The 18,181-nt window shown below is 39.7% G+C and overlaps 1 protein-coding gene across 1 annotated transcript in view; it reads left to right on the forward strand.

The window, feature by feature from the left end:
- Window positions 1–16,796, forward strand: part of PUS7 (pseudouridine synthase 7) — a 56,694-nt gene extending 39,898 nt beyond the window's left edge. The window contains exons 10-16 of the mRNA XM_047849339.1: window positions 7,354–7,415; window positions 8,495–8,655; window positions 9,698–9,824; window positions 11,074–11,175; window positions 13,647–13,776; window positions 15,057–15,148; window positions 15,693–16,796. Coding sequence (XP_047705295.1) covers window positions 7,354–7,415; window positions 8,495–8,655; window positions 9,698–9,824; window positions 11,074–11,175; window positions 13,647–13,776; window positions 15,057–15,148; window positions 15,693–15,829 — 811 coding nt within the window. The 3' untranslated portion in view covers window positions 15,830–16,796. The remainder of the gene's footprint in view (window positions 1–7,353; window positions 7,416–8,494; window positions 8,656–9,697; window positions 9,825–11,073; window positions 11,176–13,646; window positions 13,777–15,056; window positions 15,149–15,692) is intronic.
- Window positions 16,797–18,181: the final 1,385 nt, after the last annotated feature.

Consider the following 18,181-nt stretch of genomic DNA (forward strand, 5'->3'; position numbering starts at 1 on the left):
GGAGATCATAATACTAACCCCACAGGGTGGTGAAATGGAAGTGACATGGTGTCTATGCAGCATCTATTTCTATGCCTTAAATACAGTAAGTGCTCAATAAGCAGAAATAATATTTTATTTGAGAGAGAGAGAGAGAGAGAGAGAGAGAGAGAGAGAATGAATCTTGAGCAGGCTCCATGCTCACCATGGAGTCTCATGCAGGGCTCCATCCCATGACCCTGGGATCATGAACTGAGTCAAAATCAAAAGTCGAAAGCTCAAACAACTGAGCCATCCAGGCGTCCCCAGAAAGTAATATATTTTTTTAAATGTTTATTTATTTTTGAGACAGAGAGAGACAGAGTGCAAGTGGGGGAGGGGCAGAGAGAGAGGGAGACACAGAATCTGAAACAGGCTCCAGGCTCTGAGCCACCAGCCCAGAGCCTGACGCGGGGCTCGAACCCATGGACTGTGAGATCATGACCTGAGCCGAAGTCGGACGCTCAACCGACTGAGCCACCCAGGTGCCCCCAGAAAGTAATATTTTAAAACTAAAGCATCCTAAGCACAGAAAGAATTTTTGCCAAGAAGAAAACTAAAGTAACTGGTAATCATTATTATTAGATAATAAATGATGATGTTTTCAATCTTGCTAAATGGCCAAAGGACATTGATAAAGATAGTGAAGATGTTAATTGTATTATGGGACAGAATATTTAAGGGAAAACTGTATCAACTGTTGAATTTGTAATGAATTTGGCAGAAGAACAGCGCTGGGACCCTGCAAATTTTGTACTCCAAAGATAGTGTAAAATGATTAATGAAAATGAGATCAGATTTATCAAAAATATAAAGGAACAAAAATTGCATTGCATGCCTTAAGTATACAGTATGATACAGTGCATTTAGAATCCCAAATCAACAGTTTCCACAACATAAGAATATTTCCTAGCTTCAAAGAAGCCCACTGTTACCATCATAGGAAAACAAAAACAAAAAACAAAACCCTTAGTTTCAAGTTTTGGAAGGGTGACTTACATCCAAGATTTTTAAAGAACTCTTACAAAGCAAAGACACAAGGACAAATGACAGTCTAAAAACAGGCAAGTGAGAGGCACCTGGGTGGCTCAGTCTTTTGAGTGTCTGACTCTTGATTTCGGCTCAGGTCATGACCCCAGGGTCTGTGACAAGCCCACGTGGAGCCTGCTTAAGATATTTTCTCTCTCTCTCTCTCTCTCTCTCTCTCTCTCTCTCTCTCTCTCTCTCTCTGCTTTTGTCCCTCCCCCACTCACATACACGTGCACACTCTGTCTCCAAAAAAAATAACTAAAATAAAAACAGGTGGTCTGAGTAGACATTTCTCCAAAGAACATAGATTAATGGCCAGAAAGCACATGGAAAGATGTTCAACATCATTAGGGAATCACTAATCATTAGGGAAAAGCAATTTAAAACCCCAATGAGCTATCACTTCACATCCACTATGATGGCTAAAGTCAAAAAGGCTTACAATAAAAAGTGTTGGTGAGGATGTGAAGAAATTGGAACCTGCATGCCCTGCTGGTAAAAATGTAAAATAGTATACCTATTTTGGATAACAGCCTGGCTAGTCCTCTACACCAAATACCATATGACTCAGCTGTTGCGCTCCTAGGTATATACTCAAGAATTTGAAAACGTGCGTCATACAAAAGTTTACACCAATGTTTATAGCAGCCAAAAAAAGGGAAACGACCCAGATGTCCATCAACTGATAAATGGATAAACAAAATGTGATGTATCCACATAATGGAATATTATTCAACAATAAAAATAAACAATGAGCACCTGGGTGGCTCAGTTGGTTAAGCCTCCAGCTCTTTTTTTTTTTTTTTTTTTTAAGTTTTATTTATTTGCAAAGGGAGAGAGAATCCCAAGCAGGCTCCATACTGTGACCACCACGTGGGACTCAAATCCACCAACTGTGAGACCATGACCTGAGCCAAAACCAAGAGTCAGAAGTTCAGCTGACTGAGCCACCCAGGTGCCCCAAGCCTCTGACTCTTGATTTTGGCTCAGGTCATGATCTCATGATTCATGAGATCGAGCCCTAAGCTGGGCTCCAGCCTGGCTATGGAGCCTGCTTAAGATTCTCTCTCTCCTCCTCTATCCCTCCCCTACCCCCCCTTAAAAGAAAGGGACAATAAAAGAGAATGGAGTACTGATACTTGCTACAACATGGATAAACCTTGAAAACATGCTAAGTGAAAGAAGCTAGTCACAAAAGGCAAAATACTGTAGGATGCATTTATATGAGTTATCCAGATTACACAAATCCATAGAGAAAGGAAGTTGATTAGTGATGCCTAGGTCTGGGGGAGGAGTAATAGATAGTGACTGCTCATGGGTGCAGGATTTCTTTTTGGGTGATAAAAATGTTCCAGAATTGATTGTGTGATGTTGCACAATTCTGTGAGTATACCATAAGCCATTATATCGTGTACTTAAATGGATGAATTATATGGATACATGAATTCACCTAAGTAAAACATTTTTCTTTAAAGGTGTAATAAATCTTTGCATATATGGTCAAATAACAAGGATGACAAGACCATTCAATGGTAAAGGACTGTCTTTTCAGTAAGTTGTGTTGGGGAAATTGGGTATAAACATTAAAAAATGAAGTTGGACCCTTATCGTACACCATTTACCAGAATTAATATAGATCAAAGACCTAAACATAAGAGCTACAACTATAAAATTAGAAGAAAACGAGAAAACCTCATGACATTTGGTTGCCAATTTCTTGGTTATAACACCAAAAGAAAAAAATAGGTTGGACTCCATAAAATTTAAGATATTTGTGTACAATATCCAGATGGCTAACAGACATGAAAAGATGCTCAACATCACTCATCATCAAAATACAAATCAAAATACAGATAGAAATACAAATCAAAAACATGATGGGATACCACCTCACACCTACCAGAATGGCTAGAATTACACAAGAAGCAACAGATATTGGCAAGGGTGTGAAGAAACAGGAACCCTCTTGCATTGTTGGTGGGAATGAAAACTGGTGCAGCCACTCTGGAGAATAGTATGGAGGTTCCTCAAAACTAAAAATAGAACTACCCTATGATCCAGCAATTGCACTATTAGGTATTTCCCCAAGGAATACAAAAATAAAATTCAAAGGGGTACCTGTACCCCAGTGTTCATAGCAGCATTATCAACAATAGCCAAACTATGGAGAGAGCCCAAATGTCCATTGACTGATGAATGGATAAAGAAGATGTGTATATATATGTACACTAGAATATTATTCAGCCTTCACAAAGAATGAAATCTCGCCATTTGCAATGATGTGGATGAAGCTAGCACATATCATGCTAAGCAAAGTAAGAGAAAGACAAATACTGTATGATTTCACGCATATGTGAAATTTAAGAAACAAAATAGATGAATGTATGGAAGGGGTGGGAGGAAAGGAAGAGAGGCAAATAAACCACAAGAAACTCTTAATGGTAGAGAACAAACAGGGTTGATCGAGGGAGCTCGGTGGGAGAAGAGATTAGATGGGTGATGGGTTCTAAGGAGAGCACTTGTGATGAGCACTGGGTGTTGTATGGAAGTGATGAATCACTGAATTCTCCTGAAACCAGTATTTCACAGTATGTTAACTAAAACTTAAATAAAACTTAAATTTAAGAAAATAAACAGTTTTTGTGTCCAAAGACACTTATCAACAGAATGAAAAAGCAACCCACAGAAGGGGAGAAAATGTTTGCAAATTATATATCTGATGAGGGGTTAATATCCAAAATATATAGAGTTCCTACAACACAACAGCAAAATAACCTGATTTAAAATGGGCAAAGAACTTGAACTTTCTTCCAAGAAGATACATATTTTTTAAATATTTGTAATGTTTATTTTTGAGAGAGAGAGACAATGTGAGCAGGGGAGAGGCAGATAGAGAGGGAGACAGAAAATCCGAAGCAGGCTCCAGACTGAACTGTCAGCAGAGAGACTGACGGGGGACTTGAACTCACAGACCATGAGATCATGACCTGAGCTGAAGTGAGACACCCAACCGAGCCACCCAGGCGCCCCGCTTCCAAGAAGATACATTAATGACTAATAAGCTAATAATGAAAAGATGCTCAGTATTACCAATCATTAAGGAAATGGAAATCAAAATCACAATGAGATACTATATACCCATTAGAAATGCCATTAGTTAAAAAAAAAGACAATAAAACAAGTGTTGAACATGTGGAGAAATGGGAACCCTTGTGCGCTGCTGGTAGGAATATAAGTGGTACAGTCTCTATGGAAAATGATACGGTGTCTCTTCAAAAAATTAAATGTAGAATTAGCGTATGGTCCATAAATTCCATTTATGAGTATATACCCAAAAGAAGTGAAAGCAAACACTCAACAGATATTTATATGCCTATGTTTTTGAGCACTGTTCACAATAGCCAGAAGAAGGAAGCAACCAACTTTCCATTAACAAGTGAATGCATAAACAAAACATGGTACATAGATTCAATGGAATATCATTCAGCCTTGACAGGAAGGAATTTGTGACACATGCTACAAGATTATAAACCTTGAAGACCTTTATGCTAAATTAGCCAGTCACAAAAGGACAAATAACTGTAATTCCTCTTACGTGAGGACCTAGAATGGTTAGACACATACGCAAGGTGGAGTGCTGGTTGCCAGGAGCTGGGAGGAGGAAGAGATGGGAATTAATGTTTAATGTGTGCAGAGTTTCAGTTGAGGAAGATGTAAAAGTTCTGGAGGCAGGTAGTACTGTTCACGGCAATATGAACGTACTTAGTGCCATAGAACTGTACACTTCAAAGTGGCTAAAATGATGAGTTCGATGTTATATGTATTTTATACGATTTTTTTAAAAAGGAAGGTAAATAATAGGGCGCCTGGGTAGCTCAGTCGATTAAGTGTCCAACTTCGGCTCAGGTCATGATCTCACAGTTCATAGGTTTGAGCCCCTGGAGCTTGCTTTGGATTCTATGTTTCCCTCTCTCTCCGTTCTTCCCCTGCTCATGCTGTTTCTCTCTCTCAAAAATAATAAATAAAGATTTAAAAATTTTTTTAAAAAAGGAAGGTAAAGAAAGAGAACATAGGGAAAGTAGAAAACATCTTAATGTGTAGTGGGCCAGATAGAATGCCCTATTGTAATCAAATCTGCGAATATTTAATATGGCAGTGTATATGGAACTTGCATGTATATGGTAGCATCTTAAACTTTGCAATATTTTGTACCACTTGTTGGCAGACTTGTTCTGCCAAGGGCCACATAGTAAATGTTTTAGGCTTTGTGAGCCATGGAGTGTTCATAGAACGACTCATCTCCACTGTTAAAACAGTGTGAACCAGTCATACACAGTGTGTAAATGGCTGAGCGCAGCTGCTTTACAATAAAGGTATTTACAAAATCAAGTGGCCAGCCAGATAACAAAGGTTTTTGAATAAAGACAGGTCCTTCTATGATACCTGGCAGACCAATGCCTAGTCCTGAGTTAGAACTCTCTTCTCTTGGGAGGTGTTGCAGATAGCCTAGCCAGCTACATAATGTGTCACCCAGGAGAATATTTAAAGACTGATAGAGGGGCGCCTGGGTGGCGCAGTTGGTTAAGCGTCCGACTTCAGCCAGGTCATGATCTCGCGGTCTGTGAGTTCGAGCCCCGCGTCAGGCTCTGGGCTGATGGCTCAGAGCCTGGAGCCTGTTTCCGATTCTGTGTCTCCCTCTCTCTCTCTGCCCCTCCCCGGTTCATGCTCTGTCTCTCTCTGTCCCAAAAATAAATAAACGTTGAAAAAAATTTTTTAAATAAAAAAATTAAAAAAAAAATAAAGACTGATAGAGCATGGCTTGTTCCAGGAACGCAAGGATGGCCAGTAGTAGAAAATCTGTTATGTAATTAATCACATTAGTGGATAAATAATCCATATGAGCACATCATCGGATACCAAACAGCATTTTATACACTTTAATATACAAAAGTATCCCATATGGGTTAACTTAAATATGAAAAATTAAAACCCTAGTTAACTAAAACTAAAATTAATAGGTATTTCTATATTCTTATGGTCAGGAAGGCCTCTCTAAGCATAACGCCCAAGACCAAATATCTTAACAGAAAAAAATTGCAGATATGATAGGCAAGATAGAATTTTTGCAGGGCAAAAGATAGTACAATAAAAGTTAAAGAAAAAATTGTGTACACTTACAGATGTATCAAGAAAAGTCATGGGGGTGTCTGTCTGGCTCAGTCGGTGTAGCACATGACTCTTAAATTTCAGGGTTGTGAGTTCAGTCCTCATGTTGGATATAGAGATTACTTAAAAACCTTTTTTAAAAAGTCATGAAAAATACACTCTAAAGTGTTAATTTAGGGGCACCTGAGTGGCTCAGTCAGTTAAGTGTCCGACTTCGGCTCAGATCATGATCTCGCGGTCTGTGAGTTCAAGCCCCGCGTCAGGCTCTGTGCTGACAGCTAGGAGCCTGGAGCCTGCTTCTGATCCTGTATCTCCCGCTCTCTCTTCCCCTCCCCCATTCACACTCTATCTCTAAAAATAAATGGACATTAAAAAATAATAAAGTGTTAAATTAGATTACAGGTAACCTTTCTTATGTACTGTTTAATTTTTAAGAAGCATGTATAACTTATAACCAACAAAAGTAAAAATGTTTCCATTTGGGCCAGTATAATAGGGAAGGATAAAGTGTTATTCTTTGTCTAGGCAAGAAGATATTTAACACAGGGGAGAAATTTCTTGAGAGGTTTCAAATAAGTTTTAGTACAGATTTGTACAGATACCATGTTTAACAGCTTAATGACTTGGTAGTATTTACTATTATAGCTTTTAAAACCTGTGACATAAGGGGCATCTGGGTGGCTCAGCTGGTTAAGCGACCAACTCTTGGTTTTGGCTCAAATCATGATCTTGTGGTTCATGGGATCGAGCCCCACATCAGGCTGTGTGATGACAGTGTGGAGACTGCTTGGGATTCTCTCCCCACCCTCTCTCTGCACCCACCCTCCCTCTCTCTCTCCCTCAAAATAAATAAACATTTAAATAAATAAATAAAAATAGAAGTTGATGTGATGTTAAATGTTAATAAGTAAACATTCTTAATTTTCTTCTCTCTTTTGAGTTCTTTTCTCATTTACATTTGAAACCTATATCATTAGTTTTTCAGTTTATTTTTAAGTTTAATAAAATATATAGAATTTTAACACAATTTTTTACTCCATAAATTTCAGCATATAAAATTTATCTTAATGCAAAATTAAGTAAAATAATGTAAAATTAAGTAGAAAAAATTAAAGTGAAATAAATGCTGTTTCATTTTAGAGCTATATTACAGAATTCCTGGACTGAAGTCATGGATTTAATATTGAAACCCCGTTCTGGAGGTAAGAATAAAATTCATGTTAATGAAAAAAAATAGAATATCTTGTTAGGTATTTGTGGAATTGCTTTGAATAAAAAATATCTGTGTATATTAGGTAGGTATTTCAGAAATTTTAAAAATTGTTTTTGGGGCTCCTGGGTGGCTCAGTCGGTTGGGCGTCCGACTTGAGCTCAGGTCATGATCTCCCGCTCTGTGAGTTCCAGCCCCGCATCAGGCTCTGTGCTGACAGCTCAGAGCCTGGAGCCTGCTTCAGATTCTGTGTCTCCCTCTCTCTCTGTCCCTCCCCCGTTCATGCTCTGTCTCTCTCTGTCTCAAAAATAAATAAATGTTAAAAAAAATTTTTTTAATTGTTTTTATAGTAAAATTAAAAGGATAGTTTATTTTTTCACAAATTTTATGTATATATTTGAGATTTATAATTTGTATCCTGTGTTTAGCTCTTTAGTTCATCTAATATATTAATTCATAAAGAAATATATTTCCTTTGCCCCATACACTACTAAATCCCTGAACGTGCAGGAATCCAAACAGATCTCACTTGTGGTTAATTTGTTAAAGCATAGTGTAGTAGAAATTAAAAACTGGGCAAAAAGTGTTGAAGATTTTAGTTTGTTAGCTACTTTCCAGAAAGTACGTCTAAATTCATAAATACTACTTTACAAATTATCAAAATATTTAGTCCCTTTGGGTAATTATTCATTTCCAAATTAAAGAGATAAAGTTGCCTACTTTTAAGGAGAGTTCCTATCAAATTTGCCAACACAGTAGAAAAAGAGAAAGGAGAAAAGGCTCCCTGGGTTTTGTCTTCTGTTAAATCAGCCGTGATAAGGGGACAGTAATGGACTTTCAATACTGGAGGTGGCAGGGGGGCTAATATCGACGAAGCTGTTTCATTCTGTACATTCTCCCCGCCCCACCTTCTCACCTCCTGACAGGTATTCTCAATGAGCAGAATCTGTTCAGAGTACCTGTGTTTCAAAGAGCATTTTCTAATTTTGTGTTCTCTAGGAAGCGCGTTAAAGTTACGGAAATCCGTCCATTTTATAAATTGTTTTAACACAACTTTTTTTTCCCCCCCAGCTGAAAAGGGCTACTTGGTTAAGTGCAGGGAAGAGTGGGCGAAGACCAAAGACCCAGCTGCTGCCCTCAGAAAACTACCTGTCAAAAGGTGTGTGGAAGGGCAGCTGCTGCGAGGACTTTCAAAATATGGAATGAAGAATATAGTCTCTGCATTTGGCATAGTGAGTGCTATTTGTGAAGTCAGGCAAATGACTTGAGGTGGCTTAATTCTTTTTACATTTTACCTTTAAATATTTTACTAAATTTTAGAAGAGCGGAAGGTAAATAAGGATCCTTTGGTGATCTCGGAGACGTGTGTTACCTGAGTGATCCTTGTGTGTACCCTGAATGGTGACGAGGGAGGGTGGTGGGTGTGGGTGGCGTTGGCAACAGTTATTCACATGGAGGGCTGAGAAAAGCATGAAAGTGGTAAATACTGCCTACAAGGAAATTTAATTTAAATTTAATTAAATTTAACTTAGGGAATTTAATTTAAGGAAATTTAACTTAAATCTAATTTTAAGTATCTTGCTATTTGAGAAATTCAGAATCCATCTTAGGGTGCACTTCTTGATCATTGTCCAGCATCAGGACTGTAACCTGCCTCAGTAAGAGGTTGCACGGGAAGCGCCCTAGTGATTACATTTTAGTTTGGTTTCTTCGTGGTTGTTCAGGAGTGGGTACCATCTTGGCCAGTGTGGCCTCTGCCAGTGTTCAGATGGTTGTGATCCCTCGTGGACTAAAGGTTAACTCTTAAACTTAACGTCTCATTTACTCTTCCCCTGGTAAACAAGAAAGAATTTTTACTGCATGAAGTCAGTTGTCAGTTCAGTCATTCAGATTTTCTCCCTCCACGGCCATTAGCAGGAAGGAAGCACTGTTTGCTGTGTAACTAACCAATGTGTGAATTTCTAGAGTTTGAGGGCCGTGTCTTTGGTTTAGGGTGTGCGCTCCACAGGACTTGCTTTATTTGCATGAACATGTGGGAGCTGCCGCCATGGAAGCTGACCATGAGCACCCCATAGTCGGAGGAGTTCTGTCTCTAAAATTGGTTGCCGTGCATCAGTCGCTGTTGCTATAAGCCTTTAGAGAGATGAGATTTGAGCTACGAGCTTCTTGTTCTAGGGTCACCACTGAGCAAGTGGGAGGCCTGGGAAAGTACAGTACTTTTAATATTCAGAACATGTATTTTTTTCCTTGCCTGTTTTTTATCCTTCCCTCCAGATACCAAGAAATAATCGCTTAATGTATATTCATAGCTACCAAAGCTATGTGTGGAATAACATGGTAAGCAAGAGGATAGAGGAGTACGGACTGAGACCTGTCCCGGGGGACCTCGTTCTCAAAGGAGGTAAAAAGGCAGATATCCTCCTGACTCCACCAAACTAGGGTTCAGTCATTTGACACTAGTGCTTAAAATCCAGCCTGGCCACTGCTTGGGGAGGGTGGGGGGTGTCTAGTAAGGTTAAATGGAAAGGCATTGTAAACTCAGACGGAACACTTTGCATCTGTATCTCTAATCAAAATATGCATACGATTTGAGTAAGCGCCTGATTCTCTTCTGGGTCTCTGGGCCTCCATTTTCTTGGCTAGAAGAAGATTTGAATGAGATGTTGTCTTTAAGTCTTTTTCTAAACTTTAATCTGGGTCTAGCAAATACTCCTCTACACTTCTGGACTTGCCTTGGCGCCTCAGCTGTTGTCCGCCAGTTTTAAAGGGTTTCTGTACGTCAGCGCTCGACCAGAGCTCACTTCACACGCGGCCGTGACGTAACAGACGCTTAGTGCGTACTCTGTGCCAGCAATGTTCATAAAACACACAGCTGATCCCCTCTGATGCTGAGCCCCCACCTTGTGTCAGGCCTTGTGTTAAGCCCTTTGCCTACCTCTTCTGGTTTAAAGCTCGCAGTATTCTGTGGTGAAGTGTTCCCTGTGTTCTTCAGACAAGATTCACAAGATTCCACATCTGGTTAAAAAAAGAAAAGGCAGAGATTCAGAATCAAAGTCGGCCTGTTTCCAAAGTCCATGTTCTGGCACACCCAGCTGCCCTTCTCCTGTCTGAAGACATAGCCTGTTCATCTACATGTATACCCAGTAAATCCACTAAGGGTCCTGTTGAGAAATTTTGATTATCCTGGATTAATAGTTTTTAATCTCCTCCAATGTTGATTACATCCAGTGTGTTTTAATGTCCCATATGCCATCACATTTCATCCTCTAAACGCAGACTGATTTAAAATTATTCTTTTATCAAAATGCATCCAATGGCAATAGCTTTCTAGATAGTATTTTGTAGGGTTGTTTAAAAAGGAGAAAGCAGCTTGTTTTTTTAAAGCATTCTAAAAACATAAGGGTGCAGCTGAGAAATAAATGTTGTTTGTTTTTTTGTTGTTTGTTTTTTTGACGTTCCACTTGTTATGAATCCATGATTTTATTTCTTGGGTAGAGCAGAAAAGACAGAAAGGTACCTAACTTAATTTCCTTAAATTTTGTAGGCCACTCATCCTGTGTCAGCTTGCGTATAATTTTTGAAGATCAAGCTCATGAAAATATCACCTATTTTCATAGTTTTTCTTAATTTATCTGTGTGTCCATTTGCAGCTACAGCCACCTATGTTGATGAAGAAGATGTTAATAATTACTCCATCCATGATGTGGTAATGCCTTTGCCTGGTTTCGATGTTATCTACCCAAAGCATAAAAGTAAGTTCCCTGTCAGGGGAAAGTAGATAAAACAAAGCCTGACATATTTAAGCCACTTACCAGCCACCAAGAATAGAGAGAGGGGAAAAAATCAGTACTTTAAATATAATTTTAGAACTTTCATTTCTGTCAGACTTGAAAATGTTTAGATTTCAAACATTTATAAACTATGTTTACATATATAAAGTCTCCCTGAAAGGTATTCAAGTGGATAATTTTTTTTTATTTCTTTTAATGTTTATTTTTGAGACAGAGGGAGACAGAGCACGAGTGGGGGAGGGGCAGAGACAGAGGGAGACACAGAATCCGAAAAAGGCTCCAGGCTCTGAGCTGTCAGCACAAAGCCCGATGCGGGGCTCAAACCCACGAACCATGAGATCATGACCTGACCCGAAGTTGGACGCTTAACCGACTGAGCCATCCAGGCGCCCCTCAAATAGATAATTTTTAAAAAAATTTTTATTTTTAGGTAATCTCTACACCCAACATGGGGTTCGAACTTAAGTACCCCAAGTTCAAGAGTTGTATGTTCCACTAAGTCGGTCATGTGCCCCTGGGTAATTTAAATTAAGAAACAAAATGGTGGAGGGGCTCCTGGGTGGCTCCTTCAGCTAAGGGGCTGACTTCTGCTCAGGTTATTATCTTGAGGTTTCGGGAGTTAGAGCTCTGTGTCAGACTCTGTGTGCTGGCAGCACACAGCCTGCTTGCGGTTCCCCTCCCTCCCCCCCTCCCCCCCACCTCTCTCTCTCTCTCTCTCTCTCTCTGCCCCTCCCTACTCACACTGCCTTTGTCTCTTTCAAATGAGTAAAAACTTAAAAAAACAAAAAAAAGACATCTTTTCTCTCGAGGGGCCAGAATGATTATTTTGCTTATCAATGTTATATTCCTTGTAACCATACAAGTTACAGAATGCTTAGGAATTAACACCCTTCTTTGATACTGCAAATACTGACAAAAGTTAGTCATCTGCCACTTACATATTAATATAATCAGATTGCTGCGCTTCTAATTCTTATGTGAGGTTGACTTCACTGAGAGAAAGCAGAGAAAAGGAGGAGGGAATGAATAGGAGGGGGGAGGGGGAGGGGAACAGTCTGCCTACCCTATGGCACAGGGTAATGCCATTTAAGCCATAAATTCAATACAGCTTTTGACAGAGTCTGTTCATGGAATCCTTGTGGCGAAGACAGGGGCTCGTAGACTGGATGGGCATGTGGATCGGTTACATATGCGCGCTTGGCATCCAGCAGTGCTCGATTTAGGGATCCCTGTTGTCTTATAGATACGTTGTGAGGGAGTCTTTCCTTGACCCTGGTCTACCCAATATTTTTTATGAATAACTTGAATAAGAAATCTGCAGGGCGCCTGGGTGGCTCGGTAGGTTAAGTGTCCAACTTCAACTCAGATCATGATCTCACGGTTCATGGGTTCGAGCCCCGCGTCGGTCTCTGTGCTGAAAGCTCAGAGCCTATAGGCTGCTTCAGGTTCTGTGTCTCCCTCTCTCTCTGCCTCTTCCCTGCTCGTGCACTCTCTCTCTCTGTCTCAAATATAAATAAACATTTTTTAAAAACCTGCTTATCATGTTTGCAAGTTATGTTACCCAAAACTGTTAATATTAATTGTATAAAAAGTAAATTTTTTAAAAGAACTACAGAAGGCATTTAATAGAGTTAAATATAAATTCTTCTGTAAAGGTCCGGCTTGATAGTAGTCTATATAAAAAGTATCTGGAGTTCTTATTGAACATCATTCTGCTACCCTGAGGCAGATGAAGGGTTTTGTGGAGAATACAGCAATGTCAGAAGAGGGACAGTTGAAAGAACGTGTGTGTGGCTTAAAGAAGATACGGCTTAAAGGTCCAGCACTTGTGTGAACATGTGAAAAAGGGCAGTTAACCTGCTGTGTTGCAAAGCAGTGAACAGAAGTTATAAAAAGACAGATTTCAGCTTGGAATAAGGAACTTTCTAACAATTGGTGAGCCTCACAAAGACGTTACCGTAAATGGCAACCTGCAAGCAAAGGCCGGGTGACTGTCTCTCTCAGGTGTTATAAAAAAGATTCCACATCAGGGGTGAGGGTGAGCCAGATTGTTTTCCCAGGTCTCTTATTTTTATACATTTATTTATAACTGCCTTCAGGAATTGGAGGCCTCTGTACATGCTCTCTTCCAACTCTGAGCATGTATAAATTATAGGTTAATAACTTCTCTTGAAATGGCCTTTTATAGTTAGCTTGAGAACCTTACACCCCAGATACTGTGGCTGCTTATGAGAGATAACTTACAAGTTGCTCAAATCTAAGCTGGAGACATCTAGTCCTAGTAGTTAATCCCTAAATTTTGATTCTAGAGAACAGGCTGGATTATAAATGAGAGGGACTAATTTTGTTAGGATGCTATGAATTTATTTGTGGTCTGGCAGAAGGTGGCTTGCTCACATGCTGCATTCCAGCTAACTTTTTGTATCTTACAGTTAGCGAAGCCTACAGGGAAATGCTCACAGCAGACAATCTGGATATTGACAACATGAGACACAAAATTCGAGATTATTCCTTATCAGGAGCCTACCGAAAGATAATTATTCGTCCTCAGAATGTCAGTTGGTGAGTGATAGTCTGGAAGGAAGTAGAACTGAATTACAATGTGAGATTTAAAGCTTTTGCATCACATGTTTATTGTCCAGTGTTGACAACCTGGCATAGAAGCATTACTTGTTGTTATTATTATCATTATTACTTCTACTTGCATTTTTCGATCATCAGGAAACAAACGAGTGTAAGTGGTTAAGTTTACATTTTATAGACCTTGCTAAATTATTGAAGATCTATGCAGAGTGGGGCGCCTGGGTGGCTCAGTGGGTTAAGTGTTTGACCTTGGCTCAGGTCATGATCACACATTCCATGGGTTTAAACCCAGCGTCAGGCTCAGAGCCTAGAGCCTGCTTCGGATTCTATGTCTCCCTCTCTCTCTGCCCCTCCCTTGCTTGCACACACGCACGCACTTGTGAGATCTCTCTCTCTCTCTCTCTCTCTCAAAAATAAAAATAAACGTTAATAAAAAGGAAGAAGGGGCACCTGGGTTGCTCAGTCAATTAAGTGTCTGACTTCCGCTCAGGTCATGATCTCATAGTTCGTGAGTTTGAGCCCGCGTCAGGCTTTAAAAAAAAAAAAAAAGGAAGAAACATTTAAACTTTTTCCCTACTTTGAAAAAACTAAGATTTGCTTATAAAGCTATCCCTGAGCAAGCTACCTTTATTCCGAATTAGCTCTGAGTTTCAAACACTGATCTGTTTGTTTTAATATGTTCTGAAGAAAAAAACATACATGTATTAACTCATTTAAAATATTTCAGTATATTTATTTGATAATTTTATAAAACTCAATTCTGTTTGATAATTTTAAAAACTAAATCCTGAATTAGTTATCCATTGCCGGGAGATTCTCTCTCTTCCCTGTCTCCATCTCTGGGTTGTGGGATGAGGTTGGCCAGGTTGGATTTGGTCTTCCCCACCCCAGAGAGCTGTTTCTGGTGAGTAACACGGTGCTGTTAGAAGTGATGACCACCATGGAGAAGATACAAATGCCATTACTAATTCACATCTTCACCAAGTGAAGTTTCCACCTACATAGAAAAAGAATTTCCATCCTAAGGAAGCATTTTATATTTTTTTTAACGTAGTCTGGCATCATTTGTCATCTTGTTGTATATCATACAAAAGCAATACTTACATGTAAAATCTGGCCCTGTTCTGTTATTGAACAACTTCCCCTTAGAATTCCTTACACAAGCCTGTGTGTTTTTTCCTTTCTAAGAAAATGGTGATGAGCAGTTTTAGTTCCTTTCATAGAAGTTTGCATTCACACTTTATTTGTGTGTTTTGAAGGGAAGTCGTTGCATATGATGATCCCAAAATTCCACTCTTCAACACAGATGTGGACAACCTAGAAGGGAAACCACCACCGGTGTTTGCTTCTGGTAAGTTTACTCAGCCATCAGCCCTGTGTCAACTTTGAAACATTTTCTCAGACGAAAACATAAATTAAACTGCCACTTTCCACCTGCCCAGTGATTGCTATTTTGTGTTTTGTCATCTTGGTTTCGTGGTTATAGCTTGATGTCAGGTGATTAGAACAATAGATTTCACTGAAAATGAATGAACATTATGGTATTAGGTGGTTGAATATTTCCTCCCCCACTGAGTGAACAAAGGTGAGGGAATATCCAAGAACAGAGTCTAAAACATGAAATCTGCATTGTCATTGTCAACTTCTGGCTGCCATTCCCTCGTCTGTTTCCACCCTGTGCCCTTCTTGAAGGTTCCAAGTAGAATTACTGTCGGGATTCAGCTGGATCATATACTTCTGATCTCACTTCTACATTTTACTCTCTGAGGCCCCACGGGAGGTGGTGCCTGCAGAAGAGCCCAGTTCTTTCCTCTCTGTAGCGATTATATGACTCTCCCCAGTCTCTCTGCAGCTGCCTTCCTTTTCTGACCGTTCTCTTCTTTCTTGCCTGGCAGAAGGCAAATACAGAGCTCTGAAGATGGATTTTTCTCTTCCTCCTTCTACCTACGCTACCATGGCCATTCGCGAAGTGCTAAAAATGGATACCAGCATCAAGAACCAGACCCAGCTGAACACCACCTGGCTCCGCTGAGTCCTTTTTCCCCAGACGAGAACATGCAGACTGGTGTTTGCTGGCTTCTTGTTCATTTTTGTCTTAGTACAGACCATAGGTGTATTTTAGATCTTTGTAGCTAAAGATTATTTGTATTTTTTCAAGTTTTTATTAGCTTAATTTGCAATATTTGTACACATAATACAAATCCTGAGGATTCTAATTCTAGCTCAAAGAATATAAATTGATCAGAATATATTTCAGGTGCTTAAATCATAGTAAAACATCAGCTTTATTTGGCTTTATGATAATTTAAAAGGACTTTCGGTTTAAACTTGCAATTTTAAGTTTCGCTTCATTCTTAAAGGACGACATGAATTTTTCATGTAGCCATGAATGGAGTATGCAGCAATGCATTTTAAGAGAAAATGCAGCAAAGCAAATCTTGACTATGGATAAATAGACTGCCCCCACCCCGCCTATAAGTACAGTACTCATGCTTATTTAAATGATGATAAAACATGTCCAGGTTATAGATGCAAAAGTGGCTGTCATCATCTAACTCCCATGCCAGGTTTAGGTAAGTGTGGATAGATCTTTTAGTTGCAGTAGCTTTTGCATTTATATTATCGTTGCCTTGTAGGACAGTTGCGTGATAGGACCTTTTTTCTCAGTGTAAACATGTGTCGCTATTTTTATTAGTCAAGGTGTGATTTTTACTCTAGGTGCCTTTTATGTTCAGAATGCTTTCCACTGGACTGGTATTTGTCCACAAGTAAATGACAGCAGAGAAGAAAACTTTAAACCTTTACAAAAGGGCTCCTCCGATCAGCAGCCTCACCCTTTGTCACCTTCGGCTTGGGTATTTCTGTTTCTGGCATTGTGTAAAACTTTTCTCTGGTGTGAAAGGCTGACTATGCCTTGCCAAGGATGTGTGACATAATTGCACCAGTTTTTATTTTCTACCATTTCTAGAACAAAATATAATAAATATTTTTTAAAACTCCTTTCTAGTTATGGGTGGTTTTTTTTTTAAGTTTATTTATTTATTTTGAGAGAGAGAAAGCACGAGCAGGTGAGGGGCAGAGAGAGAGAAAGAGAGAATTCCGAGCAGGCTCCACACTGTCAGCACAGAGCCCAACGCAGGGCTCAAACTCATGAACTGTGAGATCATGACCTGAGCCAAAGTCGGATGCTTAACCGACTGAGCCACTGAGGCGCTCCCTGTATTAGTTATGTTAATAAGTTAAATAAGTTATCTAAAACTGAGTGCAGATGAGAACCTTGGCCCAGACTGAGGGCAAGGCAATAAGTGATTGAGGGATCCTCAGAGATGGTGTCGACACAAAGGTGGGTGTCATGATCAGGTGTGAGATGTCATGAAAATCATACAGTTGAGTGTCCGACTGTACGACTCTTGGACAATGATGGACTGGATTCAAGGTTATTCTTACAATAACACCCCTCACTTGCTTTCCAGTGTGCTTTCTGGAGAGAAGAATGGAGAAGACCTTCTGTACCAGGAGCATCACGCCATAGCAGGGTGGGTGACATTTGTCCCGTATCTGGTACTGGACAGTTCAGGACTGTTTTTCAGCCCTTGTGTTTTAATGGCATCCATCACACTACAGAGGTGGAAAAATATTAGAAATGGCATGGTAAATAGCCCTTTTAGCTGGCTGGTTTCGAAAGAATCTCTTACCTACAAAAGCCAAATATATTAAATGTGTATTGGACTGTTTGTAGTTTCCAGTGCTCCCGAGTTATTTTCCTTCATCAGACTGATTAGTGAACATGCTTATTAAGGGGACCTGACTCTGCCTAATGCAAGTACAATCAGTAGTTCTGCATTTATAAATTACATTACCAGAAAAAAAAAAAGTCCAAACTCAGAAATGTTCTCTTCATCTGAGAATACTTAGAGCCATATAGGTTGAGTTCATTTTCCCCTGGCATTAGCCAACTAACAGTTTGTGCATGTTTCCTCTTAAATACCAGCTGGAAGATAGTGAATCAGGCAGAGTCTTAGAGCCATTTTTTTTTTTTTTTTAATGTTTTAGTTTTGGGAACATGCAAGCAGGGAGGAAGGTACAGAGGATCTGAAGTGGGCTCTGTGCTGACAGCAGCGAGCCTGATGTGGGGCTCGAACTCACAAACTGTGAGAAAATGACCTGAGCCGGTCAGACACTCAACCAACTGAGCCACCCAGGTGCCCCTCTTAGAGCTGTTTTGAGACTCTAGGACACTATCTAACTCCAGGAATCAATCATTGCTTTAGCAGAGATGTCAGGACATTTTATTGTTAACAAAAGGGGGGGATATTTCTCTGAGGCAGGTTTACAAGCCTGAAAACAGCCTCATCCCTAACTACACCTTCGTTTGTAAGTTTTT

Source organism: Prionailurus viverrinus, chromosome A2 (assembly GCF_022837055.1).
Source record: "Prionailurus viverrinus isolate Anna chromosome A2, UM_Priviv_1.0, whole genome shotgun sequence".
Taxonomy (NCBI): domain Eukaryota; kingdom Metazoa; phylum Chordata; class Mammalia; order Carnivora; family Felidae; genus Prionailurus; species Prionailurus viverrinus.